General features: G+C 42.5%; 1 protein-coding gene across 1 annotated transcript in view; it reads right to left on the bottom strand.

Moving 5' to 3' along the window:
• The window catches only part of LOC311149950 (uncharacterized protein), a gene marked incomplete at both ends in the record, with an annotated part of 93,841 nt that overhangs the window by 15,386 nt on the left and 53,140 nt on the right, over positions 1-25,315 (bottom strand). The window contains 6 exons of the mRNA XM_084187174.1: positions 4,962-5,090; positions 11,308-11,436; positions 13,475-13,603; positions 13,793-13,921; positions 18,508-18,639; positions 25,065-25,193. Coding sequence (XP_084043300.1) covers positions 4,962-5,090; positions 11,308-11,436; positions 13,475-13,603; positions 13,793-13,921; positions 18,508-18,639; positions 25,065-25,193 — 777 coding nt within the window. The remainder of the gene's footprint in view (positions 1-4,961; positions 5,091-11,307; positions 11,437-13,474; positions 13,604-13,792; positions 13,922-18,507; positions 18,640-25,064; positions 25,194-25,315) is intronic.

The raw sequence follows: 25,315 nt of genomic DNA, 5'->3' as shown, positions 1-25,315 counted from the left end.
CATGGACTCACTCACTGTGTGCAATGATAGTGTTTAAAATGATTGTTGAATGACTACCTCATCTCTGTACCCAACACATACAATTATCTGTAAGATTCCTCAGTTGAGAAGTGTATTTCAAACACAGATTTAACCACAAACACCAGGAATGTTTTCCAATGCCTCGCAAAGAAGGCACCTATTGGTAGATGGGTAAAAAAAAAGCAGCATACATTGAATATCCCTTTGAGCATGGTGAAGTTATTAATTACACTTTGGATGGTGTATCAATACACACAGTCACTACAAAGATACAGACGTCCTTCCTAACTCAGTTGCCGGAGAGGAAGGAAACAACTCAGGTATTTCACCATGAGGCCAATGGTGATTTTAAAACAGTTAGAGTTAAATGGCTGTGATCGGAAAAAAACGAGGATGAATCAACAACATTGTACTTACTCCACAATACTAACCTAATTGACAGAGTGAAAAGAAGGAAGCCTGTGCAGAAGAAGAATATTCCAAAACATGCATCCTGTTTGCAACAAGGCACTAAAGTAATACTGCAAAGTGTTATGCTTGGGGAAAATCCAATACAACACATTACTGAGTACCACTCTCCATATCTTCAAGTATACAGTGGCTTGCGAAAGTATTCACTCCCTGTGGCATTTTTCCTATTTTGTTGCATTACAACCTGTAATGAAAATTGATTTTGGGGGGGTTTGTATCATTTGATTTACACAACATGCCTACCACTTTGAAGATGCAAAATATTTTGTAAAACAAAAAAAACAGAAAACTTGAGCGTGCATAACTATTCACCCCCCCAAAGTCAATACTTTGTAGAGCCACCTTTTGCAGCAATTACAGCTGCAAGTCTCTTGGGATGTCTCTATAAGCTTGGCACATCTAGCCACTGGGATTTTTGCCCATTCTTCAAGGCAAAACTGCTCCAGCTCCTTCAAGTTGGATGGGATCCGCTGGTGTACTGCAATCTTTAAGTCATACCACAGATTCTCAATTGGATTGAGGTCTGGGCTTTGACTAGGTCATTCCAAGACATTTAAATGTTTCCCCTTAAACCACTCGAGTGTTGCTTTAGCAGTATGATTAGGGTCATTGTCCTGCTGGAAGGTGAACCTCCGTCCCAGTCTCAAATCTCTGGAAGACTGAAACAGGTTTCCCTCAAGAATTTCCTTGTATTTAGTGCCATCCATCATTCCTTCAATTCTGACCAGTTTCCCAGTCCCTGTTGGTGTTCTTGGGGTGATGAGAGGTGTTGGGTTTGCGCCATACATAGCGTTTTCCTTGATGGCCAAAAAGCACAATTTTAGTCTCATCCGACCAGAGTACCTTCTTCCATATGTTTGGGGAGTCTCCCACATGCCTTTTGGTGAACACCAAACGTGTTTGCTTATTTTTTTCTTTAAGCAATGGCTTTTTTTCTGGTCACTCTTCTGTAAAGCCCAGCTCTGTGGAGTGTACGGCTTAAAGTGGTCCTATGGACAGATACTCCTATGGACAAACTTTGCAGCTCCTTCAGGGTTATCTTTGGTCTCTTTGTTGCCTCTGATTAATGCCCTCCTTGCCTGGTCCGTGAGTTTTGGTGGGCAGCCCTCTCTTGGCAGGTTTGTTGTGGTGCCATATTCTTTCAATTTTTTAAGAATGGATTTAATGGTGCTCGTGGGATGTTCAAAGTTTCTGATATTTTTTTATAACTGATCTGTACTGATCTGTACTCCACAACTTTGTCCCTGACCTGTTTGGAGAGCTCCTTGGTCTTCATGGTTCCGCTTGCTTGGTGGTGCCCCTTGCTTAGTGGTGTTGCAGACTCTGGAGCCTTTCAGAACAGGTGTATATATACCGTGATCATGTGACAGATCATGTGACACTTAGATTGAGCACAGGTTGACTTTATCTAACTAATTATGTGACTTCTGAAGGTAATTGGTTGCACCAGATCTTATTTAGGGGCTTCATAGCAAAGGGGGTGAATACATATGCAAGCACCACTTTTCTGTTATTATTTTTTTTGAATTTTTTGAAACAAGTTATTATTTTCATTCCACTTCACCAATTTTGACTATTTTGTGTATGTCCATTACATGAAATGCAAATAAAAATCAATTTAAATTACAGGTTGTAATGCAACAAAATAGGAAAAACACCATGGCTGCATCATGTTATGGGTATGTTTGTAATCGTTAAGAACTGGGACGTTTTTCAGGATAAAATTGAAACGGAGTGGAGCTAAGCACAGGCAAAATCCTAGAGGAAAACTTGGTTTAGTCTGCTTTCCACCAGACACTGCGAGATGAATTCACCTTTCAGCAGGACAATAACCTAAAACACAAGGCCAAATCTACACTGGAGTTGCTTACCAAGAAGACAGTGAATGTTCCGAAGTTGCCGAGTTACAGTTTTGACTTAAATCTAATTGAAAATCTATGACAAGACCTGAAAATAGTTGTCTAGCAATAATTAACAACCACTTTGACAGAGTTCAAATACATTTTTTATAAGAATAATGGGCAAATGTTGCACAATCCAGGTGTGGAAAGCTCTTAAGGCGTCAGCATGCTTCAGTTCGGCTGGCGCCTAGCCGAACTCGGCTAGCCAAACCCGGCCGAACCGAACGAATGTGCTCGCATACTCCTTTAAAAGCAATAGTACTCTTTGTCCATTTTGAGACATTGTAGCCAGTTTATGCTTCCTCAAAATATGCAGAGGAGATATAATATAATAATAATAATATAATATAATAATATGAGGAGATCTTAGTCGCACAATTTTACATCTAACTAAAAAAAAATTCTTAATGAAAATGAGTCGTCTCTCGTTGAATGACAACAAATACTTAATTGAGGAATCTCTACTGTTGACCAATGGCTGACGAAGGGCCGTAGACTTCGGCTCCGAACTTCAGCTTGCCTCTAGAAATTTTTTTGTGTGCCTGATTTATCCTGACCATGGCTCATCGGAAAAAGGACAGGTAATATAGCTAATATTTTGGGGAGTGGGGGATATTGAGCGGAGTTTCATTCATTCAACATTGGCCATGTTATCTGGCACATGTTATCATCTTTAGTCTTACTGTAGGACTATTTCTCACATGGAACTGTTTCATTTATTTTTAGACAAAAAGCTCAATAGATATTGGATGTCAAAGTGTGGTCCAAACGCCAGACCACTCAACTGAAGTGAAGGTAGAGTATATGCAAATCTTGATGTGCCTATTTTGGCCCATTCCATGTGAATTCTTCAATAACTTTAGTATTTGCATTACAGTGTTGTTTTTTTTGCTATGTTTGTGGAACTAGAACGAAACTATTGAATTAGTGTCATGCTTTCTTCCATCAACAGTTATCAGCTTGTTGTGTACATAGGCTGTCCCTCATGCCCAATGAACTACAGTGCCTTCGGAAAGTATTCAGACCCCTTGACTATTTCCACATTTTGTTACATTACAGCCTTATTCTATAATTGATTAAATTTGCTGCGTTGGAGAGAGTACATTGGTTAGTTTCCAGGCCCCTCCCACTCTGTCTGCAGAATTCTCTTTGTTCTTATTTTCCTTAATAGGATGTCGTTGGGCGGAGCCGGGAGGGTCGTCAGAGAAATGGGACACACCTGGGCTCGGGTGCGTTCCAGGGATAAATACACCTTTCCCCCTTTAATTGTGGAGACTCTCCATGCAGACACACTGTTGGATTTTGGTTGTGGCATTGTTTGTTTGCTTGGGCACCTTTCAACACTCATTATCACATCTATGCATGCATCCACTCACTTACACTACTGATTACTGACTACACACACCATTGTTAACTGTATATAGTTTGCTTTAGTTAATAAATATATTTTGTCATTCCTTTTCTCCACGTTGTCTCCCTATTTGTTACGGGCCAGTTCGTGACAAAGCCATCAAGTTATCTAATTAACCATCAGTGCACACAGGAGAGAAGCCTTACCACTGCTCTGATTGTGGAGATAGATTTGCTAGACAATATCAATTAAAAGTACACCAGCAGATACACACAGGAGAGAAGCCTTACCACTGCTCTCACGGTGGGAAGAGTTTCTCTCATTCTAAAAGCTTAAAAAATCACCAACAAAAACATACTAGTGAAAAGGTTTTCTAATTTGACGGACTTAAAAAGCCACAAGCTAACACACACAGGGGAGAAGCCTTACCACTGCTCTGATAGTGGCATAAGTTTCACTAGATTCAAAACCTTAAAAACCCACAAGCGAATACACACGAGCAAAGCCTTACCAATGCTCTGATTGTGGTGCTGAATTTACTAGACAATATCAATTAAAAGTACACCAGCGTATACACACTGGAGAAAAGCCTTACCACTGTTCTGACTGTGGAAAGAGTTTCTCTGATCCTAAAAACCGTTACAAGCTAATACACACAGGAGAGAAGCATTACCACTACTGTGATTGTGGCGCCAGATTTGATAGATAAGATCAATGAAAAGTACACCAGCGGCTGCACACTGGATAGAAGTCTTGCCACTGCTCTAACTGCGGGAAGAATTTCTCTCAAAGCGTAAAAATTCATTTATAGCCTACATTTTTGTCATTGATTTTATATACTAGGCTGTATTTTCAAGACAATACCAACTGTTCCTTCCTAGCAACAAAGGGTGTCGCTTGGTTGAAGAGATGCCACTCCCTGAACCGCCTCACCCACTTGAAGAAAAGTGTTGATCACTGTCATTAAGGGTGAAATTGTCTGTGGCCACGAAGTCAATTCTAGGCTATGATATGCCTCTGGGGTCAACATGACCCCAGTCGGTAGCTTGAGGGTTAAAAGCATGCTTACTGGCTAGTGGCTACTGGGATATTTATGGTAATTGTATTACGTTATCCGGCGTTACTGCATTAACTTTTGTTACAGGGCCTAAGTGCATTGCAAATCTCCTAATCCCCCTTCTTCCCCATTTGGTCCTCTTGGTTGCTCCATCACTTACCCAGTTCGCAGGCCGCCCCGGTCCACCCGTTTGGGCATGAGCATCCCCCGGAGAAACGATCACACACACCTCCATTCTGACACGGGCAGTGATGCAGGCAGTCTGACCCATAGAAGCCTTCTAGACATTCTGAAAGAGAGATACACATCGCTGTAAGCAGGAGACAGATTTCACCATATTTCATACGTACAGTACATCAGTCCGTTTTATTTCAATCCATGAGGGGGAGTGAACAAGCCGAGTGCACACCTCAGGGGAAAGGGTAGAGAATTCTGAAAAGTCTGTTCCATTTCACTCCTTTAGGTGGAGTGAATGAGTGCACACTTTAGGGAGAAGGGTAGTGATTCAGAGTGCAGTATGTATAGTGGTTGGAAAGGGAAAGAATGCTACCATTACCTAGCATTAGGGATGCGCTTTCTTAATGGGGCTTGCTGCAGGTAAGGGAATGTAAAGATGTGGAATATTGAATAGCAGCTAAGTATAGCCTGCTTTTCAAATGGATTTCCCAATTTTGCCTGTGGGTTACTGGAGGCGAAATAATACATTCTCTGTCACGCACGCACACATGCAACGGCACACACACAGACTCTCTTTCACAAACATGCCCGGAAGCGTGTGCATGAATGCATGCACACACAACAGTGTTTCCACTAGAATGTATTTTAGCAGTGGTAGAAAGGGAATGAGGGGTGGGTTGTTCAGGTTTCGGATCTTCCCCAGTTTTTTCATGTTTTCGCTCTCAAAATCACACTTTTTCAACACTTAAAATGCCGGTCCTCGATACCCCCCGGTTCTGAGCAAATGAAACATATTTTTTGACGTCAACAGTCTAATAAATACATTTCACATATGACATCACAAGAATAATCCTTTGGTTTTGTTTATGAAGCTAACATTAGAATATGAAAGAAAATGTATTTCAACACAATAGCATTTTCTTTGTATACTTTTGTATACTTTTTAGCCAGTAGTTCTGAAAGTAGCGCTCACGAGGCAAAAGTGGTCCCTGAAAATTGCGTACTATGTGAGATATGTGCACCACGTAATTTCTCTCTCTCTCTGCTGTGGGTGCATCATGTGCATCTTGCTAGCTGTCACTCATTTGGAAAGGGGCTGAAGCTCATTGGTTGAACTCGGATTGCTAGGGGGCTGGCCCACTTGGGGGAAAATGTAGGTAAAATGGCGCAGAACAGCTTCCAGAAATACAGTTGCTTTCAAACTAGGGATTTCATGGCTAATTGGGGTAAAATGATGCTCAAATTCTGCTCATAGATTATGTATGAACTACACATTAACACATCCAGCCCAAAGCGGGATGTTTAAAAAATACTTAGTAGTCGCCAACGTTCCGGAACATGTCTTTAATGTAACTGTAGGCTATATATACACAAATGAAAAAACACTAAAACACCTAAATTCAAACACCATCACAAAGATCATCCATTATTAATTTGTTTAGGCAGGTCTTAAGGAACATTATGAAACTAAGAAAATGCATTTCAAAAGATCAGAATGGCATATTTTGAGTTTAAATATATTACTGGAGTCCATGGAATCATGGTAATTCTGCCAAAAAGTTATATTTTGAATAGTGCTTAATGGGCTCATTTTAAAGAGTTGTTTAGCAATGGTAGGTGATTTGGAAATTGCAGAATCTGCCTTTTCTGATACTATATAGACATTAAAACGTCAAAGGCTGACTGGCAGTGAATGAGGGGCGGGGGGGAATTACACGTCCTCTTAAAACTGCTTATAACACAAATTATGTTTGTGATGTCGAAATTCAACATACAGTGGGGTACAAAATTATTTGATCCCTTTACAATGGGGAAAAAAGTATTTAGTCAGCCACCAATTGTGCAAGTTCTCCCACTTAAAAAGATGAGAGAGGCCTGTAATTTTCATCATAGGTACACGTCAACTATGACAGACAAATTGAGGAAAAAAAATCCAGAAAATCACATTGTAGGATTTTAATGAATTTATTTGCAAATTATGGTGGAAAATAAGTATTTGGTCACCTACAAACAAGCAAGATTTCTGGCTCTCACAGACCTGTAACTTCTTCTTTAAGAGGCTCCTCTGTCCTCCACTCGTTACCTGTATTAATGGCACCTGTTTGAACTTGTTATCAGTATAAAAGACACCTGTCCACAACCTCAAACAGTCACACTCCAAACTCCACTATGGCCAAGACCAAAGAGCTGTCAAAGGACACCAGAAACAAAATTGTAGACCTGCACCAGGCTGGGAAGACTGAATCTGCAATAGGTAAGCAGCTTGGTTTGAAGAAATCAACTGTGGGAGCAATTATTAGGAAATGGAAGACATACAAGACCACTGATAATCTCCCTCGATCTGGGGCTCCACGCAAGATCTCACCCCGTGGGGTCAAAATGATCACAAGAACGGTGAGCAAAAATCCCAGAACCACACGGGGGGACCTAGTGAATGACCTGCAGAGAGCTGGGACCAAAGTAACAAAGCCTACCATCAGTAACACACTACGCCACCGGGGACTCTAATCCTGCAGTGCCAGACATGTCCCCCTGCTTAAGCCAGTACATGTCCAGGCCCGTCTGAAGTTTGCTAGAGTACATTTGGATGATCCAGAAGAGGATTGGGAGAATGTCAAATGGTCAGATGAAACCAAAATAGAACTTTTTGGTAAAAACTCAACTCGTCGTGTTTGGAGGACAAAGAATGCTGAGTTGCATCCAAAGAACACCATACCTACTGTGAAGCATGGGGGTGGAAACATCATGCTTTGGGGCTGTTTTTCTGCAAAGGGACCAGGACGACTGATCCGTGTAAAGGAAAGAATGAATGGGGCCATGTATCGTGAGATTTTGAGTGAAAACCTCCTTCCATCAGCAAGGGCATTGAAGATGAAACGTGGCTGGGTCTTTCAGCATGACAATGATCCCAAACACACCGCCCGGGCAACGAAGGAGTGGCTTCGTAAGAAGCATTTCAAGGTCCTGGAGTGGCCTAGCCAGTCTCCAGATCTCAACCCCATAGAAAATCTTTGGAGGGAGTTGAAAGTCCGTGTTGCCCAGCGACAGCCCCAAAACATCACTGCTCTAGAGGAGATCTGCATGGAGGAATTGGGCCAAAATACCAGCAACAGTGTGTGAAAACCTTGTGAAGACTTACAGAAAACATTTGAACTGTGTCATTGCCAACAAAGGGTATATAACAAAGTATTGAGAAACTTTTGTTATTGACCAAATACTTATTTTCCACCATAATTTGCTAATAAATTCATTAAAAATCCTACAATGTGATCTTCTGGATTTTTTTTCCTCATTTTGTCTGTCATAATTGACGTGTACCTATGATGAAAATTACAGGCCTCTCTCATCTTTTTAAGTAGGAGAACTTGCACAATTGGTGGCTGACTAAATACTTTTTTTCCCCACTGTATAAAGATGAGCAAAAAATACTGTTTAAAATAAATAATACAAATACTGAGCTATATTGCATGCTCAGAGAAATAGATTTTGTTTAATAAGTCATACAAAAAATCTGAAAAGGAGAGGGGTCAAAATGATTGGATTTTCTGTTTTCAATTCTCCAGCACCCTCCCCTTGTGAGGATAACGTCACAAAACCTTTTTCTAAAATGTTTTATCAGATTAAAAAAAATATTTGGAGGTTTCTTAGACCATTCCTCAATCAAGAATCTTTCCAGATTTTTTATATCCTTCGTCTGCGCATGGACTACCCTCTTCAATTCAAACCATAGGTTTTCAATGGGGTTCATGTCCGGAGACCAAGATGGGCATTGCAAAATGTTGATTTTGTGGTCACATTATTTTATTTTTTTGTGGATTTTGATTTGTTCTTACGGTTATTGTCTTGCTGGAAGATTCACTTGCAGCCAAGTTTCGGCCTCCTGGCAGAGGCAGTAAGGTTTTTGGCTAAAATGTCCTCGCACTTGGTAAAGTTTATGATGCCTTTGACCTTAACAAGGGCCTCAGGACCAGTGGAAGAAAAAAAGCTCCATAACATCAAAGATCCACCACCATATTTTACAGTAGGTAGGAATTCTTTTCTGCATATGCATCTTTCTTCTGACGCAAAATCCACCACTGGTGTGTGTGGCCAAAGAGCTCTATTTTCATGTCATCCAACAAATGTAAACACCTGGAGTTTGCTAAATGGCGCTGGTACTTGGACTGGAAGCGGCACTATGGTCAGATGACATGAAAATACAGCTCTTTGGCCATGCACACCAGTGGTTGGTTTTGCCTCAAAAGGAAGATGACTCAGTTATCCTCGCAAGGTGAGGGAGCTGGAGTATTGAAAACAGGGCATTCAATCATTTTGACCTGTATCTTTTTGAGTTTTTTTTGTATGACTTGTATTTTTCTCTAAGCAACAGTATTAGTATAAAATAATATATATTATGTATATACTGTATATACAGTGAGGGAAAAAAGTATTTGACCCCTGCTGATTTTGTATGTTTGCCCACTGACAAAGAAATGATCAGTCTATAATTTTAATGGTAGTTTTATTTGAACAGTGAGAGATAGATTAACAACAAAAAAAATGTCAAAAATGTTATAAATTGATTTGCATTTTAATGAGGGAAATAAGTATTTGACCCCTCTGCAAAACATGACTTAGTACTTGGTGGCAAAACCCTTGCTGGCAATCACAGAGGTCAGACGTTTCTTGTAGTTGGCCACCAGGTTTGCACACCTCAGGAGGGATTTTGTTCCATTCCTCTTTGCAGATCTTCTCCAAGTCATTAAGGTTTCGAGGCTGACTTTTGGCAACTCAAACCTTCAGCTCCCTCCACAGATTTTCTATGGGATTAAGGTCTGGAGACTGGCTAGGCCACTCCAGGACCTTAATGTGCTTCTTCTTGAGCCACTCCTTTGTTGCCTTGGCCGTGTGTTTTGGGTCATTGTTATGCTGGAATACCCATACACGACCCATTTTCAATGCCCTGGCTGAGGGAAGGAAGTTCTCACCCAAGATTTGACAGTACATGGCCCCGTCCATCGTCCCTTTGATGCAGTGAAGTTGTCCTGTCCCCTTAGCAGAAAAACCCCCCCAAAGCATAATGTTTCCACCTCCATGTATGACGGTGGGGATGGTGTTCTTGGGGTCATAGGCAGCATTCCTCCTCCTCCAAACACGGCGAGTTGAGTTGATGCCAAAGAGCTCCATTTTGGTCTCATCTGACCACAACACTTTCACCCAGTTCTCCTCTGAATCATTCAGATGTTCATTGGCAAACTTCAGACGGGCATGTTAATGTGCTTTCTTGAGCAGGGGGACCTTGCGGGCGCTGCAGGATTTCAGTGCTTCAAGGTGTAGTGTGTTACCAATTGTTTTCTTGGTGACTATGGTCCCAGCTGCCTTGAGATCATTGACAAGATCCTCCCATGTAGTTCTGGGCTGATTCCTCACCGTTCTCATGATCATTGCAACTCCACGAGGTGAGATCTTGCATGGAGCCCCAGGCCGAGGGAGATTGACAGTTATTTTGTGTTTCTTCCATTTGCGAATAATCGCACCAACTGTTGTCACCTTCTCACCAAGCTGCTTGGCGATGGTCTTGTAGCCCATTCCAGCCTTGTGTAGGTCTACAATCTTGTCCCTGACATCCTTGGAGAGCTCTTTGGTCTTGGCCATGGTGGAGAGTTTGGAATCTGATTGATTGATTGCTTCTGTGGACAGGTGTCTTTTATACAGGTAACAAGCTGAGATTAGGAGCACTCCCTTTAAGAGTGTGCTCCTAATCTCAGCTCGTTACCTGTATAAAAGACACCTGGGAGCCAGAAATCTTTCTGATTGAGAGGGGGTCAAATAATTATTTCCCTCATTAAAATGCAAATCAATTTATAACATTTTTGACATGTGTTTTTCTGGATTTTTTTGTTGTTATTCTGTCTCTCACTGTTCAAATAAACCTACCATTAAAATTATAGACTGATAATTTATTTGTCAGTGGGCAAACGTACATAATCAGCAGGGGATCAAATACTTTTTTCCCTCACTGTAGTGCATATGTGATGGAGTTCGCAAAACGAATGCCCAATAAATGTATGCACATAATCATAATATCATTCTGACAGGTAGGCATAGGCTACTTTGTAGCTAGTTGACATTTAATTGAGAAAGTATTTGGGAAAGCCTTTCAATCTACCATTGCTATATTTTCATTTTTGGGGGGTTTGGTGGCAACAATTTAACGGCGCACTGCTGCTAAATTAATACAGGGGAAACCACTCCACATGTATACAGGTATGCATACAAACACACACGAATGCACGCACACACACACACACACACAAACAGAAACAAACACACACGCACACTGACAGTACCTTGCTCACAGCTGGGGCCAGTCCAGCCTGGCATACACTGGCACTGCCCGCTCACAGGGTCACAGCTGGCATTATTACGGCACTCACAGGTGTGTTGACACCAATGGCCAAACCACCCTGCCTGGCATGCTACAACAGGAGCAGGGTGCAGAATGTTAGGGGGAACAAAAACAGCCATAACATTCTGTAACTGTACACAGATACAAAGTGTGTCTTGACAGAGTTTTGGAAACGCTCGGCTCTCCACACAATACAGGCACAGCTGCAGGAAACAGACACACACATACAGTGCATTCGGAAAGTATTCAGACATTGACTTTTTCCACATTTTGTTACGTTATAGCCTTATTCTAAAATGGATAACAATTTTTTAAATCCTCAGCAATCTACACACAATAACCCATAATGACAAAGCGAAAACTGTTTTTTAGACATTTTTTCAAATGTATTTTTTTTTAAACAACAGAAATACCTTATTTACATAAGTATTCAGACCCTTTGCTATGAGACTCGAAATTGAGCTCAGGTGCATCCTGTTTCCATTGATCATCCTTGAGATGTTTCTACAACTTGACTGGAGTCCATCTGTGGTAAATTCAATTGGTTGGACATGATTTTGAAAGGCACACACCTGTCTATATAAGGTCCCACAATTGACAGAGCATGTCAGAGCAAAAACCAAGCCATGAGGTCGAAGGAATTGTCCGTAGATCTCAGAGACAGGATTGTGTCGAGGCACAGATCTGGGGAAGGGTACCAAAACATGTCTGCAGCATTGAAGGTCCCCAAGAACACAGTGGACACAGTGGAAGAAGTTTGAAACCACCAAGACTCTTCCTACAGTTGGCCGCCCGGCCAAACTGAGCAATCGGGGGAGAAGGGCCTTAATCAGGGAGGTGACCAAGAACCCGATGGTCACTCTGACAGAGCTCCAGAGTTCCTCTGTGGAGATGGGCGAACCTTCCAGAAGGACAACTATCTCTTCAGCACTCCACCAATCAGGCCTTTATGGTAGACTGGCCACACGGAAGCCACTTCTCAGTAAAAGGCACATGACAGCCCGCTTGGAGTTGGCCAAAAGGCACCTAAAGACTCTCAGACCATGAGAAACAAGATTCTCTGGTCTGATTAAACCAAGATTGAACTCTTTGGCCTGAATGCCAAGCGTCACGTCTGGAGGAAACCTGACACCATCCCTACGGTGAAGCATGGTGGTGGCAGCATCATGCTGTGGGGATGCTTTTCAGCGGCAGGGACTGGGAGACTGTTCAGGATCAAGGGAAAGATGAATGGAGCAAAGTACAGAGAGATCCTTGATGAAGGTTTACCTTGCAACAGGACAACGACCCTAAGCACACAGCCAAGACAACACAGGAGTGGCTTCGGGACAAGTCTCTGAAGTTCCTTGAGTGGCCCAGCCAGAGCCCGAACATCTCTGGAGAGACCTGAAAATAGCTGTGCAGCGACGCTCCTCATCCAACCTGACAGAGCTTGAGAGGATCTGCAGCGAGGAATGGGAGAAACTCCCCAAATACAGGTGTGCCAAGCTTGTAGCGTCATACCCAAGAAGACACAAGGCTGTAATCGCTGCCAAAGGTGCTTCAACAAACTGAGTAAAAGGTCTGAATACTTATGTAAATGTAAAATTGATACTTTTTATTTGCAAAGATGTCTAAAAACCTGTTTTTGCTTTGTCATTATGGGGTATTGTGTGTAGATTGATGAGGGGGGAAAAACAATTTTATCCAGTTTAGAATAAGGCTGTAACATAACAAAATGTGGAAAAAGTCAAGGGGTCTGAATACTTTCCGAATGCACTGTACGTACGCACACACACACACACACACACACACAAACACACACACACACACACATACACACACACACACACACACACACACTTCTTTAGAATGGGCCCTGCTGGCACCCCGTTACCAGTTAGAACTGAAAAATGACTATGTTGATCCAGGGGATTATGCAGTGCCACATACAATTGGGGAACATGAGTATTAATGCACCAGACACAGAGAGAAATAGCACAATGGGGTGTAGTTGCTTCATTAAATCTACTTCCACCTGTTTTTCTGTTTCTCTTTTCTTTTTTTGAGCTGCTACAGAAATTCCACGGATGGATGGATGAATGGGTGTATAAGCCAATAGGACTCACTGGTGTTGCATTGTGATCCGACCCAGCCGTCTGGACAGTGGCAGGCCCCTGTCAGGTGGTCACATCTCCCCCCATTAGAACACTGACACTGCTGCTGACACTCCAGCCCATGGAAGCCTTCAGGACAAGCTGCAAAACACACACACAGCACATCGAAATGCACACATGCACGCACGTGCACACACACAAGCACAGTCATAAATACACACCCACAGTCACAAATACACACCTACACATTACAAACATATCACGTGGGCATTCATCACATACATACACAGCCATACTGTAATTAGTTATCCAACACACACACACACTTACGTTTTTCACAGTAGGTGCCGGTCCAACCAGGCAGGCAGGTGCAGGCTCCACCCACATGCTCACAGGCCGCCTCGTTGGCACACTGGCACCTGCGTCTGCAGCCAGCGCCAAAGGAGCCCTCTGGGCACTCTGTTTCAGCACCGGGGCAGAGAGAGAGAGCTTAGAGAGAAACTAAAACACTTCTCCATGCTAGTGACTTTGTTATTAAACAGTGTCAGGCAGAGAAGGCCCCAACCCAGCTAGTGTATGTACAGTAACACACATCTACACCCACGCACATGCACGCACACACACACACACACACACCAGTGTAGGCTCCTCAGAGGAAGAAAGGGGAGGACTATCTTGCTCAGTGAATTTCAGAAAAATTATCCTTTTAGATAAAACTATACTAAATATATTAATGTCACCAAATACCTGATTAAAACACACTGTTTTGCAGTGAATGTTTACAGTAGTCTCAATAGTACCCTCTAGGGTAGCACCATGGTGTAGCCGGAGGACAGCTATTTTCTATCCTCCTCTGGCTACATTGACGTCAATACAAAACCTAGGAGGCTTGTGCTCCTCACCCCCTTCCATAGACCTACAGTACATAGTAAAAGCTTCACTTCTGAGTCTTTCTATACTCAAGTCCAGCTCTCTCAGGTGTGAGAGGTTTAAGAGACCAGAAAGACCAGAGAAGCACAGCCTTCCTCTGTGACTCTACTTCCAGAACACGTCCTGCAACCAATCAAAGCTTTTGCAGTATGCACTAACATGTTGTCCATCCAATCAAAGGATCAGAGAATTAACTTATTACTACGCATGTGTGATTTTTGTGAGTTGGTGACGTTGTTGGATAGATTGAGATTGATTTAGTGAATAGTTATAGTTTTTAGGATATTATTCAATTCAAATTACTTTCTTTACACTACAGGTGACGGAGGAGGTAGATTATATATTGTTTTCTTGGTTTTAGAATTGTATATTTGTGCCTTGCCACACCTCAGTAGCAAATAGCTAGCTAGCTACCAGAGTGCAGTTTTCTCTGCCAGAATGGCTAACGCTAACGACAATGTAGTGGATTTTTTGTTGAAGAACCACTTTCATTGCCCACATCAGATTCAAGCTTCTTGGAAAAAGCCACATTGATGAAGGTCTGCGTATTCAAACTGCGCAAGACAAACGAGAAGGTAAGAAGAAATAGCTTATCAACAATACTGCATTTTTGGCCATGCAAGAGTTGGCTTTTACTTAGGGGCACGATGAGAGGGAAACAAGAGCAACTACAAAGAGTTTGCAGAAGTAAGGTGTAGATAGTAATTATAGACCGGAAGTAGAGGCCTGGGCGTTGTTGTTCACTAATTTACTCCAAGTAGGGAAAGGATGGTGGGGTTGAAAAGTAATAAAGGGCAATATATATATATAAAAAATAAAAAAAACATGGGGGATTGGAAGTGATGCAGACAATTAAATTGATAGAAGATACAATCTATCTGCAATATTAAGCTGATCCATCCCCCCCCCAAAAAAAAAAAAAAAAAAAAAAAAAAAAAGAGTTTGCAGAAGTAATTGCACATTACGATGCTTTGATGTGATGGACGTTTCTGCTGTGTTCTCTGGGATGTCGAAATCAATTCAAAATGATTTGATAGCTTCCATCACATCATCTGTTAAAAGTTATATTTAAAAAAAGCCTATTGGGCACACACTGGTTGAATCAACATTGTTTCCACATCATTTCAACGAAATTACGTTTAACCAACGTGGAATAGACATTGTATTGACATCTGTGCCCAGTGGGAGGTTGAAGCAGATCATTTTTTTGCACAACGCGCTCAAGTGTGCTTTCACTTTTCTCCGATATTTATTTTGCAAACGTGATGTTAACACATCATAACTCCCGACAGACACAAGCAAAAACTATTTACATAAATGTTCCAGCAGCCTAGGCTACACCTAAACATTAGCGATCTGACATCTGTATCTGTATGGGATGAAAACGAGACTATTTGCAGATTAACGTAACAAAATGTGGAAAAAGTCAAGGGGTCTGAATACTTTCCGAATGCACTGTATATCTGCATAGCAGTCTGAGAAGGATAAAGAACATGGCACCGGCATATCTCTATTTTTCTCTCGGTCTCTCTAGGGCTTGCACTAAAATCTCAGACAGTAACTGTGGATCAATTGGCCAATATTGCCTGTTTATTGATGGCGTTGGCAGCACCCAGTAGGAGGTTTCTTTCTCTCGCTCTTTCTATTCTCAGATCTGAACGGGTCTCTCGGATCCGAACCAGCACGGGTCGGTTTGGGTCTGTTTTTCCACTGGCCTTTTCGGAATGGGTCGGACAGTCCTCGGGTCCATTCCGAACGGGTCTCCGTTTAATTATTATTTATTTATGCATATCGGGTCAGGTGGAAAAGCCACGGATCCATTTTCGGAACGGGTCTAAATATAATTCATATGAGCAAGTACAAGGTTGCTGTAGTTTGACAGGGTTTTCATCCTCCAAAGGCCCTGGAGTTTAAAACCATGTGGCCTGATTAGAAACACTGGTCCCATCATAGCCCATATAAAACCAGTAATTAATCACTGTCATACCCTATAGGTTGCAGAGTTTTATCTGGTTAGGTTACCAGATAAGCAAAAACGCTGAGCCCCAGGGAAGAAAAAAATTGCCCCACCACTCTCCGACCTGTGGGGCCATCAAGTATGTGGATGATCAGGTCTTTATTCAGGAATGTTTCTTGGGCTACATTGATGTGTCAATCTAAGTAACATAATTTAAAAAATCCCCATCAGAATCTGTCAGTTTAAGCTAGAGATATCTGTTTTTTTGCATGGACTGCGTCTCAATCCACCGCATCCGGCCTTCCGCATCTGCAGTGGAAAGTGGCAGAGCTACAGCACAGTTTTTCAGACCAGGAGAAAATCGGTCTTCTCACGGAAACGTCCGTAGCGTCCGAACGGTTTGGCCTACTAACTAATATAACCACTCTATTGAAAGGGGGGATTCTCACGAACACAGGGGGATTCTCATGAACACAATGGCTCTACAACCAAGCGTCACTGCACTAGTCTAAAGGTAACCTGGTCCCAGTTTTAAAAAATGAATGGAAGTATGTAGGTAGTTTTGTGCCTACAAAAAAAAGGGGTTAAAAAAACGTAAATATTTCCTGAGCTTTCGTACAGACACTACACAACCTTTTTCCTCATGATTAATTTTTTGCCATTTATGAATGTGCTCTTCAATGCATTTCTATGGGCTATAGTAGTAAAGGCCAAATTCAATATTTTATAAAATCATTTAAAAATATATTTATTTTATACCTACAGGGGTCCTAAAATTCAAAATCAAATAGATAAATTATCCATGGTATGACAATCTTATAACAATTTCATTTGTTAGCTTAGTAGATCGGCCTTTAACTTTATGGAGAAACTTGTTGCCCAAACCTATGATGGCACTGCTGTAATGGAATGTATCTGCTATTTGTATCTGCCTTTTGTTCCCTGATTAAGAGGTGACGACCACTCCACTCCACTACCAGTGTCAACTCTCCCCTGACATGAACTTAAACCATGTTTTATGAGCCCTCATCCACTGGAACATTGAATGTTTCCTCTCCAAGCACTGTGAGTAGCCCTGTCAATTTTCTCTCATTACTGTATGTAGAGTCAATCACAATCACAAACACAATCACATTATTACTCATTCTTAGCTCTTTTGTCTAACTGTGTTGTGTTATTGTTTTTTTGTCTTCCAATTCAAATCCTGTCCTGCCCTCAGTGGAAGAGTTGAGCTCTTCTCCAACATCATCCATCCATGATGAGCCTGTCCTGCACTGAAGCCTCTGAACACCTCAACCCTGTCTTGCACTGAAGTCAAGCCTCTGAACAAGAGGTCTTCACAGATCCACCTGTACCTGAATACCTGAGACCCGATCCGGGACCCGAGCGCATCCGAATCCAGAATTCTAAATAATGTCATGGGTCTGGGTCTGATCTGATATGATTGTCACGGGTCTTGGGTATGTGTAATTTTAACTGACTTGTCCGGAAGGACCCATACAGATCCGAACGCTGCAGTAGAGAGAGAGAGAGAAATAGTACAATTCATGCTGCTGCTCTTTGATTTTCACAAGAGTGGCGCGTGTAGCTTGTTGTTGTTGGCCAATCATAAGTCATCAAAGTGGCAATAGGCTACAGTCATAGAGCCTCCGTGTGGGGCAAAAGTGAGGAGATATCTAATCAATGGAAGATGGAATTAAAAGTTAAAGGAGAAGGATAGGCTACAACAACTAAGAACAGGCAGGCTGCTACTTTATATTTTGAATGAAGTTGTTGTTGTTTGTAACTGTGTAGGACGAGAAAGTGCGTGCAGCCTCAATTAGCCTAGCTAGCTAGCTCGCTTAGCTAGCTTCTCCTGGTTTGATGCAGTCAAGACAGGTACTACGTAATCACATTGGAGGATAAATAACCTACCTATGGCAACATTTAGTCTACTATAGCGCGAGTCGGCTTGGTTGGTTGCTGTGTCTCAATTTTTGAAAGACGCTTTGTTGTCGCCGAGCGGTCTGCGCCTATACCGAGGGTCTCCCATCCACCTACATTTTTCTAATCACCAGCCTCCACTGACACACACACACACACACACACACACACACACACACACACACACACACACACACACACACACACTCTAGAAAGGCAATATTTATCTTTGTACTCTGTTCGCAGCTTGGTCCCGTGTAGCCCGCCTCACAGCGACACTGTCCCGTGATGATGTCACAGCTGCCATCATTGCCCGGGCACTCACACACGTTGGCACAGTCCACACCCCAGCGCCCGGCGTCACATGCTACCATGGAGACAGAGGTCAGAGGTCAAAAGTCATGACCTCCACAACTGGGTTGGGGGCCTATAGGGAGAATAGAGTGCCATTTCAGACGCACCAGACCTTTCAGTATTTAAAATGTCTCTCCAAATCAAAGTGAAAATGATCAAAAAAAGAACCAACTAATGAGGTACAGTGTTATCCCCCTAAGGTTGATGTCCACACCCCCGCGGAAAACTAATTAGCATAATTAACAAATCCCTATAAAAACCTGTCAGTTTAAGTTAGAAATATCTGTGTTTTGAATTGGATGCATCTCAATCCACCGCATCCGCCTATGTCGCACTTCCGCATCTGCGGTGAATTTGACAGAGCTAGAGCAGTGTTTGTCAGGCCATGAGATATCCAGAAAATCGGTCTTCTTACAAAATCGTCTGTAGCGTCCGAATGGTTTGGCCTACATACTATTATGACTCCACGATGGAAAGATGAGACTCTCACGAACACGATGGTGTTCTCCGTTTTGTGTCTCGTCGTGGATAGGTAAGACTCTCATGAACACGTACAGTGGGGAAAAAAAGTATTTAGTCAGCCACCAATTGTGCAAGTTCTCCCACTTAAAAAGATGAGAGAGGCCTGTAATTTTCATCATAGGTACACGTCAACTATGACAGACAAAATTAGATTTTTTTTCTCCAGAAAATCACATTGTAGGATTTTTAATGAATTTATTTGCAAATTATGGTGGAAAATATGTATTTGGTCAATAACAAAAGTTTCTCAATACTTTGTTATATACCCTTTGTTGGCAATGACACAGGTCAAACGTTTTCTGTAAGTCTTCACAAGGTTTTCACACACTGTTGCTGGTATTTTGGCCCATTCCTCCATGCAGATCTCCTCTAGAGCAGTGATGTTTTGGGGCTGTCGCTGGGCAACACGGACTTTCAACTCCCTCCAAAGATTTTCTATGGGGTTGAGATCTGGAAACTGGCTAGGCCACTCCAGGACCTTGAAATGCTTCTTACGAAGCCACTCCTTCGTTGCCCGGGCGGTGTGTTCGGGATCATTGTCATGCTGAAAGACCCAGCTACGTTTCATCTTCAATGCCCTTGCTGATGGAAGGAGGTTTTCACTCAAAATCTCACGATACATGGCCCCATTCATTCTTTCCTTTACACGGATCAGTCGTCCTGGTCCCTTTGCAGAAAAACAGCCCCAAAGCATGATGTTTCCACCCCCATGCTTCACAGTAGGTATGGTGTTCTTTGGATGCAACTCAGCATTCTTTGTCCTCCAAACACGACGAGTTGAGTTTTTACCAAAAAGTTATATTTTGGTTTCATCTGACCATATGACATTCTCCCAATCCTCTTCTGGATCATCCAATTGCACTCTAGCAAACTTCAGACGGGCCTGGACATGTACTGGCTTAAGCAGGGGGACACGTCTGGCACTGCAGGATTTGAGTCCCTGGCGGCGTAGTGTGTTACTGATGGTAGGCTTTGTTACTTTGGTCCCAGCTCTCTGCAGGTCATTCACTAGGTCCCCCCGTGTGGTTCTGGGATTTGTGATCATTTTGACCCCACGGGGTGAGATCTTGCGTGGAGCCCCACATCGAGGGAGATTATCAGTGGTCTTGTATGTCTTCCATTTCCTAATAATTGCTCCCACAGTTGATTTCTTCAAACCAAGCTGCTTACCTATTGCAGATTCAGTCTTCCCAGCCTGGTGCAGGTCTACAATTTTGTTTCTGGTGTCCTTTGACAGCTCTTTGGTCTTGGCCATAGTGGAGTTTGGAGTGTGACTGTTTGAGGTTGTGGACAGGTGTCTTTTATACTGATAACAAGTTCAAACAGGTGCCATTAATACAGGTAACGAGTGGAGGACAGAGGAGCCTCTTAAAGAAGAAGTTACAGGTCTGTGAGAGCCAGAAATCTTGCTTGTTTGTAGGTGACCAAATACTTATTTTCCACCATAATTTGCAAATAAATTCATTAAAAATCCTACAATGTGATTTTCTGGAAAACTAATTCTCAATTTATCTGTCATAGTTGACGTGTACCTATGATGAAAATTACAGGCCTCTCTCATCTTTTTAAGTGGGAGAACTTGCACAATTGGTGGCTGACTAAATACTTTTTTTCCCCACTGTACATGTCGGTTGTTTTGCTCTAGGACGCCCACAGGCTTCACAGGACTCGTCTGAAGGTCCCCCGGAACTCGTCTGAAGGTCCCCCCCACAGCTTAAGGTAGAGAAATTAACATTCAATTCTCTGGCAACAGCTCTTGTGGACATTCCTGCAGTCAGCATGCCAATTGCATGCTCCCTCAAAACTTGAGACATATGTGGCATTGTGTTGTGTGACAAAACTGCACATTTTAAAGTGGACTTTTATTGTCCCCAACACAAAGTGCACCTGTGTCATGATCATGCTGTTTAATCAACTTCTTTATATGCCACACCTGTCAGGTGAATGGATTATCTTGGCAAAGGAGAAATGCTCACTAACAGGGATGTAAACAAACTTGTGCCAAAAATTTAAGAGAAAGAAGGTTTTTGTTCGTATGGAAAATGTTGGGGATTATTTACTTCAGCTAATGTAATATGGGACCAACACTTTACATGTTGCGTTTATATTTTTGTTCAGTGAATATATGGACACTGTTTAGTGCCAAAAATAAGGGGTTAAATACACATAAAAAATAAAGATGTTTCCTGATATTTCTTATACAGTGCATTCGGAATGTATTCAGACCCCTTGACTTTTTGCCTTATTCTAAAATATATACAGTGAGGGAAAAAAGTATTTGATCCCCTGCTGATTTTGTACGTTTGCCCACTGACAAAGAAATGATCAGTCTATAATTTTAATGGTAGGTTTATTTGAACAGTGAGAGACAGAATAACAACAAAAAAATCCAGAAAAACGCATGTCAAAAATGTTATAAATTGATTTGCATTTTAATGAGGGAAATAAGTATTTGACCCCCTCTCAATCAGAAAGATTTCTGGCTCCGAGGTGTCTTTTATACAGGTAACGAGCTGAGATTAGGAGCACACTCTTAAAAGGGAGTGCTCCTAATCTCAGCTTGTTACCTGTATAAAAGACACCTGTCCACAGAAGCAATCAATCAATCAGATTCCAAACTCTCCACCATGGCCAAGACCAAAGAGCTCTTCAAGGATGTCAGGGACAAGATTGTAGACCTACACAAGGCTGGAATGGGCTACAAGACCATCGCCAAGCAGCTTGGTGAGAAGGTGACAACAGTTGGTGCGATTATTCGCAAATGGAAGAAACACAAAATAACAGTCAATCTCCCTCGGCCTGGGGCTCCATGCAAAATCTCACCTCCTGGAGTTGCAATGATCATGAGAATGGTGAAGAATCAGCCCAGAACTACACGGGAGGACCTTGTCAATGATCTCAAAGCAGCTGGGACCATAGTCACCAAGAAAACAATTGGTAACACACTACGGCGTGAAGGACTGAAATCCTGCAGCGCCCGCAAGGTCCCCCTGCTCAAGAAAGCACATATACAGGGCCGTATGAAGTTTGCCAATGAACATCTGAATGATTCAGAGTAGAACTGGGTGAAAGTGTTGTGGTCAGATGAGACCAAAATCGAGCTCTTTGGCATCAACTCAACTCGCCGTGTTTGGAGGAGGAGGAATGCTGCCTATGACCCCAAGAACACCATCCGTCAAACATGGAGGTGGAAACATTATACTTTGTGGGTGTTTTTCTGCTAAGGGGACAGGACAACTTCACTGCATCAAAGGGACGATGGACAGGGCCATGTACCGTCAAATCTTGGGTGAGAACCTCCTTCCCTCAGCCAGGGCATTGAAAATGGATCGTGGATGGGTATTCCAGCATGACAATGACCCAAAACACACGGCCAAGGCAACAAAGGAGTGGCTCAAGAAGAAGCACATTAAGGTCCTGGAGTGGCCTAGTCAGTCTCCAGACCTTAATCCCATAGAAAATCTGTGGAGGGAGCTGAACGTTCGAGTTGCCAAATGTCAGGCTTGAAACCTTAATTACTTGGAGAAGATCTGCAAAGAGGAGTGGGACAAAATCCCTCCTGAGATGTGTGCAAACCTGGTGGCCAACTACAAGAAACGTCTGACCTCTGTGATTGCCAACAAGGGTTTTGCCACCAAGTACTAAGTCATGTTTTGCAGAGGTGTCAAATACTTATTTCCCTCATTAAAATGCAAATCAATTTATAACATTTTTGACATGCGTTTTTCTGGATTTTTTTGTTGTTATTCTGTCTCTCACTGTTCAAATAAACCTACCATTAAAATTATAGACTGATCATGTCTTTGTCAGTGGGCAAACATACAAAATCAACAGGGGATCAAATACTTTTTTCCTTCACTGTATATATATTTTTTAATGTACTCACCAATCTACACACAATACCCCATAATGACAAAGCGAAAACAGGTTTTTAGAAATGTGTGCAAATTTATAAGAATACATAAGAATTCAGACCCTTTGCTATGAGACTCGAAATTGAGCTCAGGTGCATCCTGTTTCCATTGATCATCCTTGAGATGTTTCTACAACTTGATTGGAGTCCACCTGTGGTAAATTCAATTGATTGGACAAGATTTGGAAAGGCACACACCTGTCTATATAAGGTCCCACAGTTGACAGTGCATGTCAGAGCAAAAACCAAGCCATGAGGTCGAAGGAATTGTCCGTAGAGCTCCGAGACAGGATTGTATCGTGACACAGATCTGTGGAAGGGTACCATTTATGCAGCATTGAAGGTCCCCAAGAACACAGTGGCCTCCATCATTCTTAAATGGAAGAAGTTTGGAACCACCAAGACTCTTCCTAGAGCTGGCCGCCCAGCCAAACTGAGCAACCGGGGGAGAAGGGCCTTGGTCAGGGAGTTGACCAAGAACCCGATGGTCACTCTAACAGAGCTCCAGAGTTCCTCTGGGGAGATGGGAGAACCTTCCAGAAGGACAACCATCTCTGCAGCACTCCACCAATCAGGCCTTTATGGTAGAGTGGCCAGACGGAATCCACTCCTCAGTAAAAGGCACATGACAGCCCGCTTGGAGTTGGCCAAAAGGCACCTAAAGACTCTCAGACCATGAGAAACAAGATTCTCTGGTCTAATGAAACCAAGATTGAACTCTTTGGCCTGAATGCCAAGTGTCACGTCTGGAGGAAACCTGGCACCATCCCTACGGTGAAGCGTAGGGGAGGCAGCGTCATGCTGTGGGGATGTTTCTCAGCGGCAGGTACTGGGAGACTAGTTAGGATCGAGGGAAAGATGAATGGAGCAAAGTACAGAGAGATCCTTGATGAAAACCTGCTCCAGAGTGCTCAGGACCTCAGACTGGGGCGAAGGTTCACCTTCCAACAGGACAATGACCCTAAGCACACAGCCAAGACAATGCAGGAGTGGCTTCGGGACAAGTCTCTGAATGTCCTTGAGTGGCCCAGCCAGAGCCCGGACTTGACCCCAATCGAACATCTCTGGAGAGACCTGAAAATAGTTGTGCAGCGACGCTCCCCATCCAACCTGACAGAGCTTGAGAGGATCTGCAGAAACTCCCCAAATACAGGTGTGCCAATCTTGTAGCGTCATACCCAAGATAACTCAAGGCTGTAATCGATGCCAAAGGGGCTTCAACAAAGTACTGAGTAAAGGGTCTGAATACTTACAGAATATAAATGTGATATATATATATTTTTATACATTTGCAAAAATGTCTAAACCTGTTTTTGCTTTGTCATTATGGGGTATTGTGTGTAGATTGATGAGGGGGAAAAAACGATTTAATCAATTTTAGAATAAGGCTGTAACATAACAAAATGTGGAAAAAGTCAAGGGGTCTGAATACTTTCTGAATATACTGTATTTCTCAGATACATGTATAGGACAGACACTTCAGAACAAACTTCCTTTAGATTTTTTGGGGGGACTATCTGTTGTTCCATGTAGTGAATCTGTTATTCAATGCGTTTGTATGGGCTAATAGCAGTAAGGCCAAATAAAATGTTTAATTAAAAACAACATATACATAGTTTTGTTATCCTTCAAGGGGTCTTAAAATTCAAAATCAAATAGCAAAATGATCCTTGGTATGACCTTAAAACAATTCCATATAGCTTAGTAGAACCCCCTCCCCCGGATTAGACAGAGTTTAGATTCTTATGGGTTATTATCACTTATTACAAGCCAGTGGTAGCAGACCTGCGTTCAACTACTATATGTATTCTTTCAAATACGTTTCTTTAGCCAGATGGGCAGGGTTCACAATTTTTCGACTCTTCTATTGGTTCCCTTGTGCCAGGGAAACTCAATCAAATCAATCAGATTAAAATAATATTTGATTTGAACCCAGGTCTGAGTGGTAGGGGGATCATAAAGTACTACAGTATTGATTGTGGCTCACAGGCCGTCAGCCTTACCTCTACTGCAGCTGGGTCCAGTCCATCCTTCAGGACAGGCACAGCGGCCTGTCACCGGGTGGCAGCGCCCACCGTTATCACACCGACAGCGTAGCTGGCAACCCAGGCCAAATCTACCCAACGGGCAGACTACGAGAGAGAGATGGTATGGTAAATTATATAGGGCTAGGAATTACCAGGGGCCTCATGATAGTGTTATCACGTTACTTAGGTGCCGATACAATATGTGTTGCGATTCTATATGTATCACG

Source organism: Coregonus lavaretus (genome assembly GCF_964263955.1).
Source record: "Coregonus lavaretus genome assembly, chromosome: 22".
Lineage (NCBI taxonomy): Eukaryota > Metazoa > Chordata > Actinopteri > Salmoniformes > Salmonidae > Coregonus > Coregonus lavaretus.
This window is presented reverse-complemented; position numbering and strand designations above follow the sequence as displayed.